Raw genomic sequence first — 20,362 nt, 5'->3', positions numbered from 1 at the left:
ATAAAGTAAAGAAACGCCAAGAAGCACAACCTCTTGTTGCTTCTCTTTTCACAGTTTTTCTGCATCCTGAGAATCCACCCACTTCACACACAGGTGCCTACACACACGGCCACGGGCCCACTCATACTCATACAGTCACACACACACACACACACACTCATCCCCAGACACTCAGAAGCAGCCCACAGTGACAGGCACACAGGCCAATGTAGTTAATATACAATGACCCTCAGACACCTGATTACAGGTGCTCCCACAGACACACAGAGGCCCCCATCAGCCTCCCAGGGGGCTGGCTGGAGGGCGGGGCCGGCACCGCCAGGTCACCACTTCCTCCCACTTCCTCCCACTTCCTCCCTGCGTGGCCACCCCCAGAGCTGCCCCAGGCAGAGGAGGTTTTCTCCCAGAGCATCACCCTAATTGCCTCCCTACTCAGAGTGACCTGCCCTGCCCTGAGCAGCTAGAGCTACTGTGCCATAGCCCATTGTCTATAGATGGTGCAGAAATGAGGTAGGGGAGGGGTGGAGTTGGCAGCTGGATGTGACTAATAACACCACCTTCATTCAGGTTTTAGTGGAGGCCCTAAGAAGTGCAAGAGTCCTGTGTCAGGAATCCTGTGGACATGCTGTGCACCCTTGAGCAAGTCACTTCACCTCTCTGGGTCCACAAGGAAGTAGGCAGCCTATGAAGCTCTGAGACGCTGAAATTTTATGACCCAGGCTGGGCCCCACTTTCACCCCTCCCCTGGGATCCCTCTCTTCATGCTGATCTCCAGGGCCAACCCCCAGTGGATGCACTTGTGTCTCTGATAAGCGTACCCAGGGCACCTGGGGAGCCCCCACCGCCACTTCCCTCCCCCTTCACGTTCCTCCAGCACTTACCACCACCCTGGTCCCGTTATCCGGCAGTGTGTCAATGGCCAGGGTGCCCCCACCCAGGTCCTGGCTCAGCTGAGTTCTGTTCGGCTCCAACACCTGCCCAGGGCTCTCTCGGGCTCGCCGATTCCAGCCCTGCGTGGTCCCCTTGGCGGCCCATCCAGAGCCTCGGCCTGCATCCTGACCTGGGAGAAGGGGACAGAAAGCTGAGGCCTGGCAGTCAGAGTGAAGGTCCAGAAGGGGGACCAGCCCTCTTACTCTGCAGAAGCCCTGACCCCAAGCCATCATTGACTTGGGAGACATTGGCTCCCAGGGCAGGAGATACCCAGCATGCACTGAGCTCCACTCCACGTGCTTTGTACACACACCTTTAGTCCTCACTCCAGCCCTCCACAGTAGATATGATACTCTCTGTTTTGCAAGCAGGGATCAGCAGCTCATAGAGGTTAAAGAAGATCACACAGTGGGTTAGGGATGGAGATAAGTTTCAAACCCAGGCTGATCTGCCCCCTAAGGGGTGATTCTTCTCAACCTCAGCTGCACCCTGGAATCATCTGGGGAGCTTTAAAAATTCCTGATGTCTGGGTTCCAACCCAGAGATTCTGACATAATTGGCCTGTGATGTGGCCTGTGCGTTAGGATTCTTAAATGATCCCCAGGGGAGCTTTTGAGAAACTCTGGACCTAACAAGGGCAGACAAGGGTGAGAACAACTGCTCTGGGACATTCCAAACCAGCTCCCTACTTCTCTGCTAGAAATGGCACATAATCTCACCTTCCAGGGGACTCTAGGGACGAGAAGCCAGAGAGCAGAGTTCTTTCAGTTCAGGGCTTCTCAACCTTGGTACTACTGACATTTTGGACTGGATAATTCTATCTTGTGGGGGGCTGTTCTGTGCATCACAGGATTTTTAAGCAGCATCTGGCCTCTACCCACTAGATGGCCAGTAGCACCTCCTTCACCAGGTTGTGACAGTTGAAGATCTCTCCACAGTGGGGACCACTGTTTAGTCTTATCACTACCTTCAAACACCTTGGGCAAGTTACTTTTCCCATAAAACAAGGAGCTTAGACACCATCAAGGGTGGCAAGTAGGTTTCATCTCAAAAACCATCTCCAATCGATTAGTGACAGCCAAGAGGGCTCTAATTAAGAATTCTACTGGGGAGGGAAATAGCTCCATGGAAGAGTGCATGCATAGCATGCACGAGGTCCTAGGTTCAATCCCCAGTACCTCCATTAAAAAAAAAATTCTGAGAAAAGGTTGTCAGATCAATTAACAATGCCTGGGGGAGATCAGTTAGCAATGTCTGTCCCAGCATAGGATGGGAGAGTGTTCCTCACTTAGATGGCCTCTCCAGTTCCCTGTAGGTTGTCAAAGTTTTTTCTAAATGACACAGAAACCATGCTTTTCCGTTTCAGAAAGATTTATTCCCCCAAAGATAAGTCTTACACCGTCTCTCCAGTTGCCACACCTGCTATGGACGGGTACGTGGGACACAGATCACCAGATGGATGGATCTGCTAGTCCCTGTGATCTTCATTCATTTCAGGCCTGCTCTGCGTCAGATGCGCTTTTCCACCTCTGCCTGCCCCACCCACTCCCCAGAGCTCCTGGCTGTAGCCCTCTCTCCTAGAGCATCTGCTGGCAATCTAAGTATATGTCTGTCTCCCTGGTAGACTTGAGATCCCCCAGGACTCTCCCACCTTCTGCAGATATGTATCCTCGGGCCCTGGCAAACAGTAGGTGCTCAGTCACTGCATAATTGAGACCACGATACTGGAGGTAACTTGGGAGCCAGCAAGGATAGAGGCTGAGACAAGCCTTGGCCAGGACCAGGCCTGGGGCTGAGGCCAGGACTCCTTGCTGTGGGGCTCTGGTTTGTCATTAGACATTTTATCCAATTAAGTCATTCTTGGCTGCTGGTGGCTGCTGGACCCTTGCCGGTCCCCCCTTTCATTTCTCTGCCCCTAATCGCAACCAGATGCTCTGGAGAAGATGAGGAGATGGTGGTCTCCAGACCCCTTCCCCAAGATGCCCACTGGCTGAGATGGACCTGAGCCTGGTGCTGGGAAGGCAGCCTGCCCGTGGCCCAGACCCCAAGCCAGGGCTATCTTGCCTATCTCGGGTGAGGCCTATAGCTGCCTCTGGAGACAGAACTGTTTGTGCTGGGCTGGTCTCCCCAGCTCCCTGGGTCCTCCTGCAAGCAGCCCTCAGGCCTGGGCAGAAGCCAGAACAGGAAAGGAGTGTATGCAGAGCAAGTGGAGGAACTCAGCTGGCCCGGAAAGGGATGCTGGGGATTTACAGGCATCACCGTCCTGCAACGGAGACAGGAGGGTGCCTGGATGGAGCAGGTCCCAGCCAGAGATGAGATCAGGGAAGGCACACCTGCCACCCACAAGCTGTGTGACCTTGGACCCATAAGTTTACCTCACTAAGCCTCAGTTTCCTCATCACTAAAATGGGGGTGACAATCATGCCAATGGCACAGGCCACCCTGAGCATCAGGTAAAAAACCTACACAAAAGAGTTTTATAAATAGAGAAGCTCTGGGCCAGAAGCAGAGGCAAAGAGTTTAGGAAAGAGAGAGGGGCAAGGGACAGAGAGGGAGGTCGCCAAGAACCCTGCCCTACCCCAGCCTAACCCCGAATCTTGCCCTCCCCACTCACACCACATCTGTCTCCCTGATGCCCCGCCCCCTCCCAGTTGGCTAGGACTGGACATCACCCCCGCAGCCTGCAGAAGCAGCCAACACATCTGGTTGCTCACGTGCGTGTGTAGGGGCCCACGTGCACACACACAGCTTGTCCTGGAGGCCTGGGCCCTCCTCCTGCGGGCTCACACACGTTACACACATGTTACCTATCCAACCTGAGGCCACCCCCTGCTCGACCCTCTGCCTTGCATTGGAGAGCTCCCTCTTCCCATGCCTCTGCATGTGGGTGCACCCGCCTGTGAGTGATGGCAAGAAGCTTCCAGAATACACGCAATTCATATATTCATCCACTCAACAGCCCGTGGCCCCAAGTAGCATGCAGTCTGGTGGGATGTCAGGATAGTCAGAATAATAATAAAAATAATAGCTAACTTTTAGAGAAGGCTGACTCTGTGCTGGCAGTATTCCAAGTGCCCTAAACTCATTAACTCATTTAATTCCCACAATCACCCCATGAAAGAGGTGGTAGTTTTTAGATGTGTTATAAACAGGGCAGCTGAGGCACAAGGACATTAAGGAATCTCCCCCAGGTCATACAACGAGTCCATGACAGAATGTGCACTCAGGCAGGCTGGCTTCAGGCTCTGCTCAGACCACAGAAAGTGCAAGCAGAGGAGATGGACAAAGGCAGGCTGTTCCCTGAGGTGCAGCGGCATCCCCAGGGCCAGATGTTTGGAGCTGCCCTGGCAGACTGTACCCCCCGGGATGCAAGGGGATGGCCCAGTGGTAGTGCCCCAGCCCTCTTCACGTGCCACTGTCTGATCCAGGGCAAAAAGCAATGGGCTGACTTAGGAGGCCTGGTCATGCCACCTCCGTGCCTGGGCCAAGCCACTTTCATCCTACCCATCACCTGAGTTTGCCAGTCCAGCCCCATGGCCATGGCTCAGTCCCGGCCACCACTGCCTCTTTCCTGATGGCTACTTCAGCTTCCACCCTTAATGCCCTTGGGCTAGTCTCCCACATGCCTGCCGGAGCATTTTGTCCAGAGGACAAACTTCATTTTATCTCCCTCATGCTTCCCTCTCACCATGACTCCTGGGCTAAAAGCCCAGCTCCTCCATTCAGCATCTGAGGCCTTTTGTGACCAGATCCCTGCTGGCTTCTCCAGCCTCCTGTCTCCCTAAAGCTGTCTCCAGGACCATAAATAAATCACTCTCCTGATGAACTCCTGCGCATCCTTCAAGTCACATGAGATGTCACTTCTTCCCAGAGTCTCCTCTGACATTCTCCCCTGCCCCCTAAATGCTACCTGCGCAGTCTCAGCCCTGATGCCAACACAGCAATGCATCCTGTGCAACCACAGGCTCAGATGCCTGATGCAGAGCTCATCAAGCAGATAGAAGGACGGAAGGCAGGCATCTTTAAATGTCTTGAGTATCTGAGACCCACAGGCCTGAGAAGATCCTTCCCTTGGGGCACAGCCTCACCAGAAATCCTCACTGAAGTATCACACAATAAAAGCGCAGATTTGAAATCAGACAAGCTCGATAATGAACCCTGAATTGACTGCTTACTGACTACAATGTTAGATAAATTGCATAGTCTCACTACACCTCAGTTTCCCCATCTGTAAAATGGGAATAATACAACCTACACTTGGCAAGTCAGTTTGAGCATTTAACAAAATAATTTGCACAAACACACCCAGCAAAGTATACCTGCCTTCCAGGGGTTTCACAAGAGGACTGACTTTCTGAGCGGCCCAGGAAGGGCTCCAGACTCTAAGCTGAAATCCTGCTTCTCAGTTACAAAGCCCCCCAGCTGTACCCTCTCCCCTCCTGCTGGCAGGCAGGAGCCCACTGAGGACCCTGATCTGGGGAAAGTGAGGGAGGCATGAGGAAGGGACAGGGAGGGATGGCCGGTAGCTCAAAAGAAAAGTGGAGCCAAAAGGAGAAAAGAAGAATTTGAGTTTCTTTCAAAGGGACAGTCTGGGGTCTGTGATCCCCTCTGATTCATTCACTCATTTAATACACGTTTATTGAGACCCTGCTGTGTGCCAGGCACAGTGCTGGGGCAGCAGCAGTGAACAGGCAGACACAACCCCTGTGTCTATGAAGAGTCTAGTTGGGAAAGACACACACTAAACAAATGACGTGGCAGATCAGACCAGTGAGACGGGCTATGAAGGAAACACACGGAGGAAAAGGGTGGGGTGGTTGCTACACTGGACAGAACCATCAGGGTGAGCGTCTCTGAGAGGTGGCCCTTGAGCTGACAAAGACCTGGATGAAGAGAACTTAATTCCCCGAAGATCCGAGGTGGCAGAGCCCGTGTGTTGGGGGACCGACCTTGGCAGAGTGAGAACAGGAGTAGGGGCGGGGATGGGCCGTCCGACGGCCACCGTGAGAAGTTTGGATTTTAGTCTTGGTTTGTTTGGAGCTCCCTGGTGGGCAAGGAGGAGGCTGGAAGCAGAGTCATGGATACCAGGGGCCCTAGAGGCAATCTGGTCCAAAGCCCATTTTATAGATGGGATAACCAAGGCTCAGAGAAAGGAGGAAGTTTTCAGGGTCACCAGGGGTTAATGCTGGGCCTGGTCTCCTGACTTTCAGGCCAGGACGTCATCTGGAGCTGCCTTTTCCTTCTCTGTCTGCTTTAGTCACTTCTGGACCAGACCCTCAGTGCCCCTGGCCCCACTGCCCCTGTGCACTCCAGTATCTTCCTGTCTGTCCATCTGTCTGTCTGTCAGCCTCTGCTGGTCTCCTCCACCACCTGACGATGTCTTTGGGTCACTCATCTTTCTCCTGTTCCTGTTCTAATGATAAATGAAGTTCCAAGTCTCCACTAAACAAGCCAATTCATGGAGAGGGAGGGGAGATCTTAGCTCCTTTCTGAGCCCCTCCCTGCCACCCACCACAGCCCAGAGGACTTGGAGCCCTGGGGCTGGATGGTGGCACCCTTCTGGTCCAGCTCCCATCTGCCCTTTCACTGGTCACCAGGGCTCCAGCACCGATGGGAGCCAGGCTATTCCTCTTTGGCAGCCCTCCCCAGAATGTCCCACCCTCACATCTCTTCTCCCCAGAAGATACCCCCACACAGGGTCCCCCTCAAATCTGGCCTGGCCTGGAGAAAAAAGCCCTGAACTGAAAGTCAACAGCTTCCCCCTCTGGCTTCCTGAAGCTTCTTTAGGTCTAACCAACCTCTCCTGCTGCAGAGAAAGTCCATTTCTCCTGGCTGACTCCCGGTCAAAAGCAAGAAGACAGGATGTCCTCTACTTAGAGATGTGATTCAAGTCTCTACCGGCCTCCTCTTTTTGGCTTCCCCAGGAATCTACTATTCCAACCCAACTCTGAAGAGGCAGTCCTCAGCCAGGCCTGGGTCTGGCCACCATCCCCCAGCACATCCTTGCTCCTCCCAATGCCCCCTTTCCCAACCCTCTCCATGGTTCTCCCAACTCAGTCAGGTTCAGAGCCCTCCCTCAGCAACCCAGGTACATTCTGAGGTCAGAAGGTCCCACAGGCTGGGGCTGCAAAGGACCTCCAAAGTTGACCTGTCCAACCTATTCCTTTTTATACTAATATTTTTTACATTTTCAATTACTCCATACACATAGTAACAAATCTGAAAAGGAAAGATAATCTTAAAAAACAAAAAAGATCTCTCATAATCCCACCACCAAGAGTCAAAGATTTTGCCCACAGCCTCACTTTATAAGTGAGGAAATAGACCCAGAGAAGGAAAGTAACTTGTTCAAGGTCACACAGCAAGTGAGATGCTGGGACTAGAGGCCAAGTCTCTGGCCACTCTCTGTGTGGTCTCTCTGGTGTGCATCTTGTCACATCAGCTTCCACTGCCCTCTGACCACAACCTCCTCCTCAACAGGGACCCAGACCTGTCTCAGCTACATTCAGGGACCATTAAAATGAAGAACGCTGTCAAAGATGCTTTGCCTGATGCTAGCACACCCCTGAGACACAGCAGCCCGACCACAGCACCCCTCTCACCAGCACCCTCCACCTGCTCCATCCCATCCGAGGGACAGCTATGCCAGTGAGGCCTAGAGCTCTGTCTTCCCAATTCTCTCCGTCAAGGGGCTTGGCTGCAATTACCCACCTCTCCAACCCCTGAAAAGGTCTGGGTACATGAGGAGAAAAGAGGAGAATGTAAAATTACTTGTTGAAAAATGGTTCTCCTTTTATAAAGGAAGGACTCAGGGTAGATCTCAGAAAGGACTTCCAGGTAGGAGAGCCAATTGTAGAGAACTGCTGTAGGAGGAGTGCGCAGGATAGGAAACACCCCTCCCATCCCCATCTAGGGCCAGAGCAACTGAAGGCCAAGGACCACCAGGGCAGATCTGGAGTCACAGGAGGACCCTGGAGGCTGGGGGTGTCAAGAGAGCAGCAAGTTGCTTCTTTCTGGGTCCAGGGCTGCTCTCCAAGTACAAAATAGAGAGAGGAAGGCGTTAGGCCCTTACTTTCCTTGGAGGAGAAATGCTAGGTCTTCTCCATGCCCCTGGTTTTCCCACCCAGCCCCCAGCCAGGCTCAGCTTGGGAGTAGGGGCAGGAAAGAGAAATAGGAGGCAAAGCTAGGGCAGGAGACACCCCAGTCCCGCATCTCATCAGATTTCAGCCTCACCCGGTGTGACCAGGGGTCCCTCTGACTCTCCAACTGTTCCCTTTGGGGCCAGAGCCCACTGCCTATGGATCCCCCTCTATTGAGGTCCCTCCAGTGTCCTTCCAAGAGGGAAGGAAAGATGGGGCATCAGTGTCTGATGCCTCCACCCTCACTCCTACACCCTGAATGTTTAGGAAAGTGGGGTCCCTGTCCACCTGCCACAGTCCACAGGGCTCCTGGCCTCCCGCGGACTTCCCCCCTCTCCGCATTCCGGACATCCCCAGCCTGCGGGTACCAGCCCATGCCCACGCCTGCCTGCCTGCCGCTCCCCGCTCCCGGCCCACCCCGGCCAACTCCAGCCAGTCCTACCTGCTCCGGGCTCGGGGCTTAGCGCCCGGGCAGCCTCCCTGAGCACCAGCACGAGGAGCCAGAGCTCGGCCCGCATGGCGGGGGCCAGGACCCGCCCCCGGCCTGCTGCTGCCCCGGCTCGGGCTCGGGCGGCGCGGTCCCCGGGGCTGGCGGGCGGAGGGGTGGGCGGCGGAGCGCGGGGCGGACGAGCGGCGAGAGCGGCGGAGCGCCAGCGGGCGGCGAGCGAGCTGAGCGGCCTCCCGGAGCGGGGACGGGGGAGGGGGCGGGGCGGGGGGGGGCGCGGCGCCTCCGGAGCTCGCCCCGAGTCTTCCCCGAGCCCTCCCCGCCCTGCCCGAGCGCTCCCAGAGAGCTCCTGCGGCCGCTCCCAGGGCGGGGGCGGGGGGGCCCCTGCGGGCGGCGGAGGGGACCACTCGGGGGTACCCTTGGGCTGGGAGAACCCCGGAAGAGTATCAGCTGCCCCTACAGCGCACCTTAACTCCTGCCTCCCTTTCCCTACTCCACTCCCCGGGGGAAAGCAGTGGATAGACGGTTCGAGGGGCCAGAACCCAGGAAGCGATCAGCGCCCCTTCCTCAGACCATGGGCCCCTACCATTCACCCCCGACCCAGCCCCACTAGGCTTCCCGACTTTCTGAGCTGTTCCTCAGAGTTGTGTGGATTTCTGATGCCCACCCCCACCCCAGGAATCTCCCCTTACAGCAGAGGCCTGAATTCCACCCCCTCCCATGGCTCCCCTGCGCTTTATCCCATCCCCATCCCCCCAGTGCCAACAACGTCTTGCCCTCCCCGCCAGCAGACATGGAGGGTGGAGGGGGCCTGGCTCACCCATACTTTGAAATAACCTGGACCTCTCCCCACCCACAGAAGGTAACCGAGGCCACCCTCCTCTCTGGGGACTTAAGGCTTCCTCAGGGCCCGACCCAGTCAATCTTCAAAGCCAGCACCAGAGCAAGAAAACGTCTCACCCCACCTGCCACCACCTTTTAAAAGGCTCTGGGGATAGAATACTTTTTTTTTCCCCTACCGGAACAGAATAAAAATACCCGCAATTTAGACGAGTTAATAGACAGCAGGGAATCAGGTCAGGACACTTTCGTGCCTCTTCCTTCCCCGACCTACTTCGTGCGATATTGAGGAGCTGGAGCACTGGATGGTGGGAGACTGAGGGGTCAGGGGCACCCTGACATATACGGGGCTGGGGTGTAGGGGCTGGAAAACGCAGAGACAAGCGCCATTGAGGGAATCCCCCCGCCCCTCAAGAAGACGGTATGCCTGGGGACAGGAGAAGGAACAGTGTGGAGAGGCAGGTTCCCTGGCACTGAGGCCAAAGAGGTGACCTGAGAAGGAAACAAGACCTGAAGATTCTCTAATCGTTCAGAATCCCAGTTCCTCCTTCTTCAGGACCTAGGGTCCCAGAAACGACCTTCTCCAGACCTAAGCGCTCCACTCACTTACCATGGAACAAAGCAAGGCGTTTCTGTAAGTTCTTCTTGTTGTCTAATTTAAATTCTGATTTTGCCGACTCTGAGGATAAGACTGCTTCTTCCAGCTACGGCTTCTTGCTGCCCTCTAGTGGCCACATGACGAGACCCAACGCTCACGCTTTTCTGTTTTCGCTCACTTTTCCGGACCCACCTCCTTCGCACTGCCCGCGACCTCCCGCTAGAGTCAGGCGGGTTCACCTCTCTTCGCCCCTACCTTCCGAGAGGTCCCAGGACGGAATTCTAGCTCCGACACCGATTTCTTTGTACATTCACCTGTGCCCCACGATCTGCTTTAAAAGATCTCTTATAAGGACTCAGGCTGAAAAAACAACTTGGAAATAATTAGAAGCAAATGACATGTAAATTTTTAAATATGTAAGCCTCTAGAACATGAATGTGTATCAGAATCATCTGGAGGGCTTATTACAACGGGAATTTCTGGCGGCCACCCCCAAGTTTCTAATTCAGTAGTTTTCTTTTAACTGAATTTAATTACAATGTGTCAATTGCTGGTGTACAGCACAATGTCCCAGTCTTGAATATACATACATATATTCGTTTTCATATTTTTTTCCGTTAAAGATTATTCTAAGATATTGAGCATAGTTCCCTGTGCTAATTCAGTAGTTCTTAAATGGGGCCGAGAATCCGCATTTCTAACACGTTCCCAGGTGGTGGTGCTGTTTCCAGTACCACATGTTGAGAGGCATTGCTCTAGAATTCCCGTGTTTTGTACTCGCTCACCGCTCCTTATTTGCCCAAAATAGAGGTGGCGAAGGAAATGTCAACATAAAATTATGGAAGCAAAAAGAAAAAGCTTTTTAAGAAAGATGTTGCTCTAGACGCGAAATTTCATGCCCTAAAAGGGAAAACAAGGGGGCACCCGGATTTGAACCGGGGACCTCTTGATCTGCAGTCAAATGCTCTACCACTGAGCTATACCCCCTCTACCGGCGAACTTGCGCCGGTGACTTCTTAGTGCTATCCGGCGCAGGCGCCCTGATGTGCTCAGGAACAGATGTTCAACGTTTACAAGAAATAGAAAGGATATAAATCTCAAGTGATTATTCATCTGGACGCAGGGTTTGTTTCCTGAAGCTCTGTAACTAAGGAATTCTAATGATTAAGAAAAATGCAGTTTGAGAATGTGGGAGGGAAAGTCCCTCGAGATTTCTCACTTCAGGGCCCAGGTTCCCTTCCGTCCTGCAAAAGTCCCCGTAGCGTTTCTCTAGGCGCCTATGTCTCCCTCCTACACGCTCACGCGGACTCCTCCATGCCTTGCTTCCCCAGCCCTTAGAAACTCCTTTCCTCCGGACAGCAGTCGAAGTCCCCGGGCAGGCCGACCTGGGGGTGCTCTCGCCTCCGCCCTACCGTTACGAGAATGGGCCGACTGTACAATCCATCAAGAGGCTGGAGGCGTGGTCTGGCAGGGCCCGGACCTCCTCTCTCACCCGCTCGCAAAAGAGGTCACGCAGTGCCCAAGGATCGTTTCATTTTCTCCTATGAGACCTTCCGTAGGTGGACTGCTTGACTAAGAAAACGCGAAAAGTCTACGGTAAAGAGGGGGCACCCGGATTTGAACCGGGGACCTCTTGATCTGCAGTCAAATGCTCTACCACTGAGCTATACCCCCGCCACGTGCTGGCTGGTCGGTTAGAGTAAGTTTCCATGGAATAAGGGACTAATACCTTTCATCTATTATTTCGGTTGGAAGGTAATCTAATGGAAAGAACGTAGAATCCGAGTAGGGGTGTTTAGAATTCCTGAGTTCTTCCTCCAAATCATGCCTTATGGAAATCACAAGTTTAAGAAATCCTGGGCTTCTTATATGTGTGTCCAGACTCTCACAGAGGTGTCCACTACCTGACTTGGGAGGTTCAGTGACCTCAGGATTATTCCAGGTCTTCTGGGGTAAAAGCACTACTCCCTGTACACAGATGGGCAGCCTGGGTTTCCATCCTGTTTCCAGCTTTACCTAGATGGGACTCCTGGGTTTTTCTCTCTCTTAGGGGCACCTACTCCTTTACTCGGTGACTTAGCATCAAACCACTCCTTCCTGTAGGCCCAGGCAGAGTCCAGAGCTCCAAGTCCTGGAAAGTAAGGGCCAAAGAGCCAGTCCCCTAGCCACATAGACCCTTGAGGCAGCCCCCCTCCATTTTTCAAGGTGGATTCCCCCTGCCTGAGAGCTTTGCACGAAAACCAAAAGCCAGTTTGAGGCACAGGCAGAAGGGGCAGGCAGAAGTGAGGTTTTCAATGGCATTTATTACACCTTCATAAAAATCCTAATGCAACGTGAAAAAAATCATTACAAAAAGACAAGATGAGCAAATGCTACAGGAATCTGGGACATTTGGGAGGAATGGGATTCACATTGGGAAGGACACTGGGAGTGAAGGGGTGGCTTAAAACTCAAAAGCTGTGGTCAGAGCCAGCATCTCAGACGGAATGGGAGGATGAGGAAGAAGTAGCACTCCCTGCAGTGTGAGGGTCCCTGTCTGGGGTGTCCTGTCCTCCTCCCCCTCCCCTTCCAGCTTTTGGCTCTCCCCTCCTTTCCCTGAGTCTATTCCTTCAACTTTCTGGAATCTCCTTTGCCCAAAGGGTATGGGACAAAGATGGCTGAAGGGCCAGAAAGCTGGGGTGGGGGTTAGGGGGTTAGGGGAAGTGTTCTAGGAAATAAACAACAATTCCAGGGATCTCTTCCTCTGTCCTCCACTTTTCCTACAGAGATTGAGGACTGAGGGGAGGGAGCTCCACTTCCTAATCCCCCAACACATACAACAGTTTCCCTGGGGTCTCCAGGAAGGATACCTGCTTCCATGGAGTGAAGGGCAGCTTTCCCTGCTCTCCTGTCTGCAGCAATTCAGGGTGTTCAGTCTAGCTCCTCAGTGGGGGTGGGGGGTGGACGGTGGCAATCTCACTGTCCGTAGCTGCCACTGGTCCCCCCAGAGAACCACAGAAAAATAATAGTCATAGGTTTTCCACCCACATAGTCCATGCAAAACCCTCAGAGTTTCTGGTTGGCCTCCATCTGGGAAATCAGTTGGCAGTGGCCCGAGATTGCATCCACTGGAGCCCAGCAGGCAGCCTGCAGGGAGGGAGGAACAGGAAAGGATCAGCATATCCCATGAGGATAATGGCCTTCCCAGCCTCCAGCCCCTGCCCAGAGCTGATGAGGGAGCCACCAAATTTACATCCAAATTTAGATTCAGTTAACAAATATAAACCGACTGTGAACCTACTATGCATCAGGTACTGTGCTGGTGAAAAAACAGACATGCCCTCCAGGGCTTACAGTCTAGCAAATAGATATTAAACAAATGATCAACAAATAATTCTCTAACTACATGCTGTGATAAAGGTTAGAAAGGGGATGTACAGAGATTTCTGGATGTCTGGGAGTCAGGGAGGGCTTCTTTGAGGAAGAGGCCAGGAGCCCTACCTTAGCGATGTCTCTAGACAAGGCTCCAGTGCCCCTTCCCACCAACTCCATCCCTGGGTCAGTGCCAGGGTGGCTTCAAAGGCCTGAGAAGATGCTCCACAAGCAAGTGCTCCCATTAGACTGTGAGCAACTCCCAAGCAAGAGCGGGGTCTTGGTCATGACTGTATGGCACATGGGGGTTACTTTGGAAACACTGATTGAATTGAACTGACTGTGGGTTTGTGGGGTGGGGTGGGGGGTCCCTCCTGATCCAGGAGTTTGTGGAGTGGGGGATCCCTCCCGATCCAGGACACTGCCAGAAATGTGTGGTTCCTTGGGCCGACCTGCCTAAAGTCCTCTCTTCTTCAACTGGGCACCCAGGCCCTCAGCGTGCTGTGATTCCATTTGAAAGGTAAGAGGAAAGGGAATTCTCCAGGCCTGATTCAAGGTCCTTTCTTTGTGCCCGTGACCTAGCTCCTTCACACCTGCAGGTGTTTAATGAGCAGCTACCTTCTCAGCAGCCCCTCCCTGGATGCCATCTAAAATTGCAATATTCCCCCTACATACATCCAACTTCCCTTTCCGACTGATTTTTCCCCTTTACACTTACCACTTTTTAACTTACTATATATTTTTCTTATTTTTTATTTTTTATTGTCTGTTCCGCCCACCCCACTGGAAAGCAAGCTCCATGAGGGCAGACTTTTGTCTGTTTTGTTCACCGCTGTTTCTCAAGTGCCTAGAACAGTGCCTGGCACAAAGTATAGTCATTTCTCTGTCTCCATGGGGGATTAGTTCCAGGATCCCCGTGGGTACCCAAATTCTCAGATGCTCAAGTCCCTTATATAAAATGGTGTGTATTTGCATATAACTGAGGGACATCCTTCCATATACTTTAAATCTAGATTACTTATAATACCTAATACGATGTAAATGCTATATAAATCATTGCTGACACGTGGCAAATTCAAACTTGGCTTTTTGGAACTTTCTGGAATTTTTGCTGAAACTGAGGATGTGGAACCCACGGATATGGAGGACCTTGGAGGACTGACAGGGAGGATACGCTCAATGAAAGTGAAATAAATGGTACCATTCATTCTCTGCAGAAATTCTGGGAGGGAACAGTTCTAATCACTCTCCTCTTTTTTTAAATTACATTAATTTTATTTCAGTACAATTAATATAATTTATTTATTTTAGGGAGAGGCAATTAGATTTATTTATTTATAATGGAGGTACTGGGGATTGAACCCAGGACCTCCAGCATGCTGAGCTATACCCTCCCGACTCATCACCCTCCTCTTTACAGATAAGGAAACTTGAGGTCAGAAAGAGTCAGTGATTTCTGCTTGGAAGGCTTGTGCCCCGGGTCTTCCCATGGCTGTCTCTTCGTTCAGGTCTCAGCTCAAAAGTCACCTCCTCGTACTGGCTGTCCCCCACCACCAGAGCTAAATCAAACCGGTCCCTGTGGTCCAGTTTCACTTTCTTCACAGCACTCATCAGAACCTAAAATGTTTGTGTTGAGGTGGGGGGTGTTACCTCTCTCTCAACTAGAACAAGCCCCTTGAGGGCAGGGACCCTGTCTTGCTCACCGCTTCCCCAAAGCATCTTAACCAGGGGTGGGTGCTCTGCTCTCTTGACCCAGCAGCCAACACTGAGCCAGATTCTGACAGGAGAGAGACAGGAGAAGGTTCTGATGGTCAGCTCCATTGGTTGGGCCAGGTGAGACAGTCACTAACCCTTCCCCGGTGAGGGCACAGCAGCCCTGTATATGCCATGGGTGGTCTTTGATGGCACTAAGAGTGAGGAATTGGGAGATCTCCACGGTGGTCATAGAGTCCTTCATGTCCTGCTTGTTGGCAAAGATCAGGACGGAAGCATCTCGAAGAGCCTGTGGACAGAGGAGCCCAGCCCCAGTCAGCCTGCTGGGACCTAGCCTCCCTTCCCCCTGCCCCTTGAGTCCTTCCTGGTTCTCCCAATTTCCCAGCAAGAGAGGCCCATGCCCAGGTGCGGTGGGGATGGAGGCCCTGCCCAACAGTAGCAACCACATCAAATGACACTGACAGCTCATAGAATGCCTCCCAGCCAGCACATAGAATCTTTACAACTGTCCCAGGAGGTAGAAATTTGATGATCCTCCCCAATTTATACTTGGGAAAATTGTGAATTAGAGAGGCAAAGTAACTTGTCTGGGGTCCCACAATGAATGAGAGGTGGGGTCAGGACTGAAACCAGCAACTCTGGCTTCTGTAATCAGTTGTGCTGAGGGCATTATTGCCCTTCCTCTGGGATAATCTAGCCTTACTCAGCCTGCTGGAATAGAGGCTCTCCAAGACTGGGGCATCAGGAATGATGCTCGGAGAGGCTAAGTGAGAAGACTGAGGTCACACAGCGAATGACTGAGTCCTCTCCCAATTGCAAGGCTTACCTCATGGGCCAGCATCTTATACAGCTCTTCCCGAGTGGTCAGCAGCCGATCCCGGTCCGTGCTGTCAATCACAAGGATGATGAACTGGCCAGCAAAGGGGAACTGTGAGTGGTGGGCTTTCTCTTCAAAGAATGTGTCTCCTGCCCATTGTGCTCCCTCACTGGCCTCTGCACCACTCTGATATGAGCCTCACAGAAAACAAACTGTCCAGTCTCAAGACTTCACTGCCCTCATCCCATTTTAATTCCCTTTTCTATCCAGACACAGGGTGTGCACAGCACAAGCTCAGATTGTGTGCCAGAGGCTATGCCAAGTACTGGGCAACCATGACTCCATCCAGGCCTCACCACAACCCTGTGGAACTGGAATGCTTATTATCCCCATTTACAAACTAAGAGACTAAGGGTCAGAGGAGTGACGTATCTTGCCCTCAGCCACACAGCCTAGGAGTGGCAGTGTTGGAGTATGAAATCAGCTCTCCCTCCAGGAATGAAACCACCAGATTCTGCTGCTGCCAGAGAGAGAAAGACAAAGGGCCTACCCTAGCCAATGCATCAAACAGAAGGCTGTCAGGAGGTATTCAAAAATTTTAACAGGCATTGAGCTGTATTCAATGCGTATGCACCAGCTATTGTTTTATTACTTAATTTTCATAACAACTCAGGGAGGTCATTATTATGGTCTCCATCTCACAATAGGAGAACCAAGGCTCAGAGAGGTCAAGTGACTAATTATCACACAGCTCCTCCAGCCCAAGCACCCTCCTTACCTCAGTGTTGGAGTAGTACGTGTTCCAGGTGGAACGCAGAGCCTCCTGTCCCCCTATGTCCCACATGAGGAAGTGGGTCTTTTGCAGAACAATCTCTTCCACGTTGCTACCAATGGTGGGACATGTATGGACCACCTCATTCGTCAGGCTGGGAAGGAAGAAGAGGGTATGAGCGCTCAGCCCAGTCCTCACTCAGCTCTGGCCACACCTTAAAGTCAGGCTGAATCTAACTCAGAACAACTCAGCCCCGCTTGACCCAGCCTTTGCTGGGCATGAGGGACTGCAGACAGGAGTGAGACCAAACCTTACCTGGCTTGGACCCCAGAGAGGAGAGATTTATTAGAGCAGTCACCCCAAACTTTAATATGCAGTTGAATCACCTGGGCATCTTGCTAAAATGCAGATTCTGATCCAGTGGGTCTGGGCTGGGGCCCAGCATTTTGTATTTCTAACAAACTTCCAGATAATGCCATCGCTGCTGCTCTGTGGACCACATTTTGAGTAGCAAGGGATCAGAAAAATGAGACAGACACAATGAGGGCCATCAGAGAGGGGCTTTTTTGAAAGTGACTTAGAAAAACACACGTTTTTATATGTGGGGAATGCCTCTGGAAAATCTGGGAACTAAAACTGGGAGTTAAGGATGAGAGGGAAACTTACTTTTCACTATATATGCCTGTATTGCTTGAATTTCTCTTTCCTTCTAATTAAAAAAAAAATTACATATATTACTTTTTAGGGGAAATTTTTCCTGAGTAAATACTCTGGAGGCTCCAAAATGGGAGAGATGCCATTCCAAAGAATGAATATCAGGAAAGGCTCCGATGGATAATTACCCAGCACATGTGCCAGACTCTGCTAGCCTAGGAGCTACAGAGCCCAGCCAGATCCAAAGCCAGTTCTTCCTTTTGGGTCTGGAGAAGGGAGAGAAAATTAAGACACAAGGATTGGGTGCAGGAGTTAGAAAGGAGAGACCTGCCGCTAGGGGGAGCGAGGAGCAGGGAGACCACCGGGCACGTTCCGACAGCGTCAAGCCCGCAACCGGGTCTGGCAGGGGCTGGGGGGTAGATGGCGGGGAGCAGTGGGATTGCTCATACCGAGCCGAATTCGAATGCCAGACCGATAAGCCACTGAATTGAGGGAGCACTACACCAGGAAGGTCACACCAGCACTCCCCCAGTCATTCCTGCTACAGGGGAAACCTGGAACCCAAGGAAGGACTCTGGTGATTGGTCCAAGTGCCTGTCAGTTTGGTTGGAAAGGCCCAGCCCCCTCTCCCCATCCGAGAGTCACTTACAACTGGTAGAGAATGGTGGTCTTTCCTGCATTGTCTAGTCCCACGATGATAACCTTGCGCTCTGGAGGTATCCGGGAGAAGGACAGAGTTAGGGCTAAATCCGATGCCCAAGGGACTGTGTGCCCCACCAGGCCTCCCAGGAAGGAGACAAGTGTTCCCAGCAGGCTGGGGGACCTCTACCCACCGTACTACTTCTGCTCCCCCGCCCCCTTCCCCCGCAGAAAAGCCAACAGGACAGGTTTCTTTCCCATCGGGCTCTGGACACCTGTGCCACTCTAGGATAGTGGAAATGAGAGCTGAGCCCCACTTTCCTCTCTCCACATTTCCAGAAAAGCGATTGTGCGAAAGGTCGGGGGGCTCAGAACTTGCCAAGAGAAGGGGTCTGGGGAGAGCCGAGCGTGAAGTCACAATAGCAGGAAACAGGAGGCGGCTTTTAGCCAAAGGAAGAAGGCTGTCCCAGCCCCGCGCCCCAGGGCGTACCGAAGCCTGCGACCCGCGAGGAGTAGGCGGAGAGGGGGCAGGGAAAACTGCGGAGCAGGCGGGGAGCCACCATGCAGGACTCTCCGAGCCCAAGGTCCCCCAGCGCATCCGCCCAGGAGTCTCCAGATCGGGGACCCTCAGGTGGGAGCCGGATCAAAATGGTGGCTTTGATGCCCTGTGCGCCCCTTACCCTGTTTCCCAAATATGCCCATCAATTTGGCGATCAGTTGTCCCATAATGCGTCAGGAGTCAGACAGGGTCAGGACTCCACGGCCTTCGGGGGCCGGGTTAAGCCGGGGTGCTTGGAGCCCCGCCCCCCGGGGAGGGCCGGGCGAGCTTTGCCTAGGAGGTAACGGAAGCACCACAAGTCCCCAGAGGGGCGTGGGAATCCCCTAGGACGCTGGCCCCTCGAGCGCTGTGGGCATCACCGTGACAACAAGCTACTTGTCCAGAGCACTGGAGGTGCAAGGAAAATGGGGTCCAGACTTTACATGCTTCCCTGTGCCCCGAGAAAACTCCATCGTTCTCTGGATGGACTAGTCTCCATCGCAAATCAAGGAGACCTAGCACAGGGGCCCACAACTGGATGCCAGCTCTCCCTTCTCCAAGTGCCATTTCTGGGGCACTAGACAAGCAAAACCCTAGGCCACCCACTTTCTGTACTAGCTGTGGGAAGCAGGCAGGGCCCACTGATCCTCTCTGAGCTGGGAAGACAATCCAACCGTCAACAGATCTCAAGCTGTTTCACCACTGTGGGTCTTGTAGGCCTACTCAGAGTGAGCTTCCTTGAGGAAGGGCAGGGTGTCCCCTCCTTTTCCAGGCCCTTTGGTGATAGGCAACTTCTAGGAGTAAACGAGCTCTGCTTATATGATTCACTGATAAATCGACTGCCTGGGCACAGCTTTCTGATTCCCGGGGAGGGGACATCTGAAGACAAAGATGGAGCAAAAAGAGAGCTCTCTCAGCTAGAGACCTTACAAAGGAGTCCAGGATGCTAAGACCTAGCAGAGGAGAACCTGGGCCAAGAGACAGCCAGGCTGAAGGAGAGAGAGGAAGGGGAAGCCGCTTGTTTTTTGTGAATTTCCTTCTTTGCTTAAACTGGGAAAAAACAGAAGACAAAAAGAGAAGTAGGGAAGGCAACCAACCTCAGGCTGAGGGGGCGGTTAAGAGAGACCAGCCACCACGCAGGAGACTCAGCTCCTTCCATCCCAGTGCCACTGCCCTCCTACAGCCCATCAGTGCTCCCCTCCACCAAGGGAACGACCCTGTATCTCCTCTCCCTGCTTCTGCCACCTCTTTACCCAGGGCAACCTCCTCACAGCCCTATTAACTTTCCTAAAGCACAGCTCAGAGTCTGTTACTCTACAGCTCATAAAACTTCAATGGTTCCCTATTGCCCACTGGATTCAGATCAGTCTGCTCACCTGACATTGAAGAGCTTCCATGAACAGCCCTCACCTGCCTTTGCAGGTTGTCCCACAGGCTCTGCATCCACTGGTCCCTGCCCACACGTGCTCAGCTCTTTCCAACTATGCTTTTGCTTCTGCGTGTTCTCCACCCAAATATCTTTCAACTTCTCAGAAAGGTGGGTTCCTGAGTCCTTGAAAATGTGTCTGCCATAAAAGTCACCTGCTTCCCAAACTCTGGCCTGGATCTCCAGCCAAATGGGGCTTCTCTCTATGCTGAGATTGTAACTGGCATGTCTGCTTTCGCCAATCAACTGTGAGTCCTAGAGGGCCGGGTCATGTCATGTTGACCAGTGTGCTCCCCCTGCTCCCTGCCTGGCCCAGGGCCGGGCCTGGCACCCTGTGGGTACTACTGGATTGAAGGGCCATATGTTAAATTACAGCCCGAGAAATGGTGTTTCGAGTGTTTAAAAAAAAAAAAGGAGTATGAGCAGGAGGTGAAGAGGACTGAGGAAGGCTGGGAAGTTTGTGGAGAGAAGACGGAAGAGTTCACTAAACACAGAATCTT

At 52.8% G+C, this 20,362-nt stretch overlaps 2 protein-coding genes and 2 non-coding genes across 6 annotated transcripts in view; all 4 read right to left on the bottom strand.

Moving 5' to 3' along the window:
• The window catches only part of PLXDC1 (plexin domain containing 1), a 71,294-nt gene extending 62,535 nt beyond the window's left edge, over positions 1–8,759 (bottom strand). Inside the window, exons 1-2 of one of the 2 annotated variants that reach the window (XM_074342918.1) lie at positions 8,512–8,759; positions 882–1,060 (exon numbers count right to left, since the gene is read on the bottom strand). In XM_074342918.1, the coding sequence (XP_074199019.1) occupies positions 882–1,060; positions 8,512–8,587 (255 nt within the window). In that variant the 5' untranslated portion in view covers positions 8,588–8,759. The remainder of the gene's footprint in view (positions 1–881; positions 1,061–8,511) is intronic. The other variant, XM_074342917.1, reaches the window with a different exon arrangement.
• A 2,108-nt stretch (positions 8,760–10,867) lies between these two features.
• TRNAC-GCA (transfer RNA cysteine (anticodon GCA)) lies at positions 10,868–10,939 on the bottom strand. The gene has a single exon. It is a non-coding gene; the product is annotated as a tRNA-Cys (tRNA).
• A 615-nt stretch (positions 10,940–11,554) lies between these two features.
• Positions 11,555–11,626, bottom strand: TRNAC-GCA (transfer RNA cysteine (anticodon GCA)). Its single transcript has one exon. It is a non-coding gene; the product is annotated as a tRNA-Cys (tRNA).
• Positions 11,627–12,235: 609 nt separating this feature from the next.
• ARL5C (ARF like GTPase 5C) lies at positions 12,236–18,732 on the bottom strand. Of its 2 annotated transcripts, XM_010960491.3 has the most exons (6): positions 18,579–18,731; positions 17,909–17,969; positions 16,612–16,759; positions 15,843–15,926; positions 15,154–15,305; positions 12,236–13,078 (listed from the first exon to the last, which is right to left on the bottom strand). In XM_010960491.3, exons 1-6 carry the CDS (start codon positions 18,622–18,624, stop codon positions 13,030–13,032), a joined length of 540 nt encoding a protein of 179 aa, XP_010958793.1. In that variant the 5' UTR covers positions 18,625–18,731; the 3' UTR covers positions 12,236–13,029. The 2 variants fall into 2 exon arrangements, with proteins under 2 accessions (XP_010958793.1, XP_010958792.1); XM_010960490.3 differs by lacking the exon at positions 12,236–13,078 and having other exon boundaries at positions 13,088–15,305; positions 18,579–18,732.
• Positions 18,733–20,362: the final 1,630 nt, after the last annotated feature.

The sequence above is a fragment of the Camelus bactrianus genome, chromosome 16 (assembly GCF_048773025.1).
Source record: "Camelus bactrianus isolate YW-2024 breed Bactrian camel chromosome 16, ASM4877302v1, whole genome shotgun sequence".
NCBI lineage: Eukaryota > Metazoa > Chordata > Mammalia > Artiodactyla > Camelidae > Camelus > Camelus bactrianus.
The sequence above is the reverse complement of the archived record's forward strand: the minus strand, read 5'-3'. Positions and strand labels throughout refer to the sequence as shown.

What these genes read in the sequence shown, in the direction of transcription:
- ARL5C (XM_010960490.3), bottom strand. Translation starts at nt 18,624, where the DNA reads ATGGGACAACTGATCGCCAAATTGATGGGCATATTTGGGAAACAGG. An exon ending in GGGCATATTTGGGAAACAGG is followed by an intron (nt 17,970 to 18,578) that starts GTAAGGGGCGCA and finishes GGATACCTCCAG; the next exon opens with AGCGCAAGGTTATCATCGTG. An exon ending in ATAAGATGCTGGCCCATGAG is followed by an intron (nt 15,306 to 15,842) that starts GTAAGCCTTGCA and finishes CTCTGTCCACAG; the next exon opens with GCTCTTCGAGATGCTTCCGT.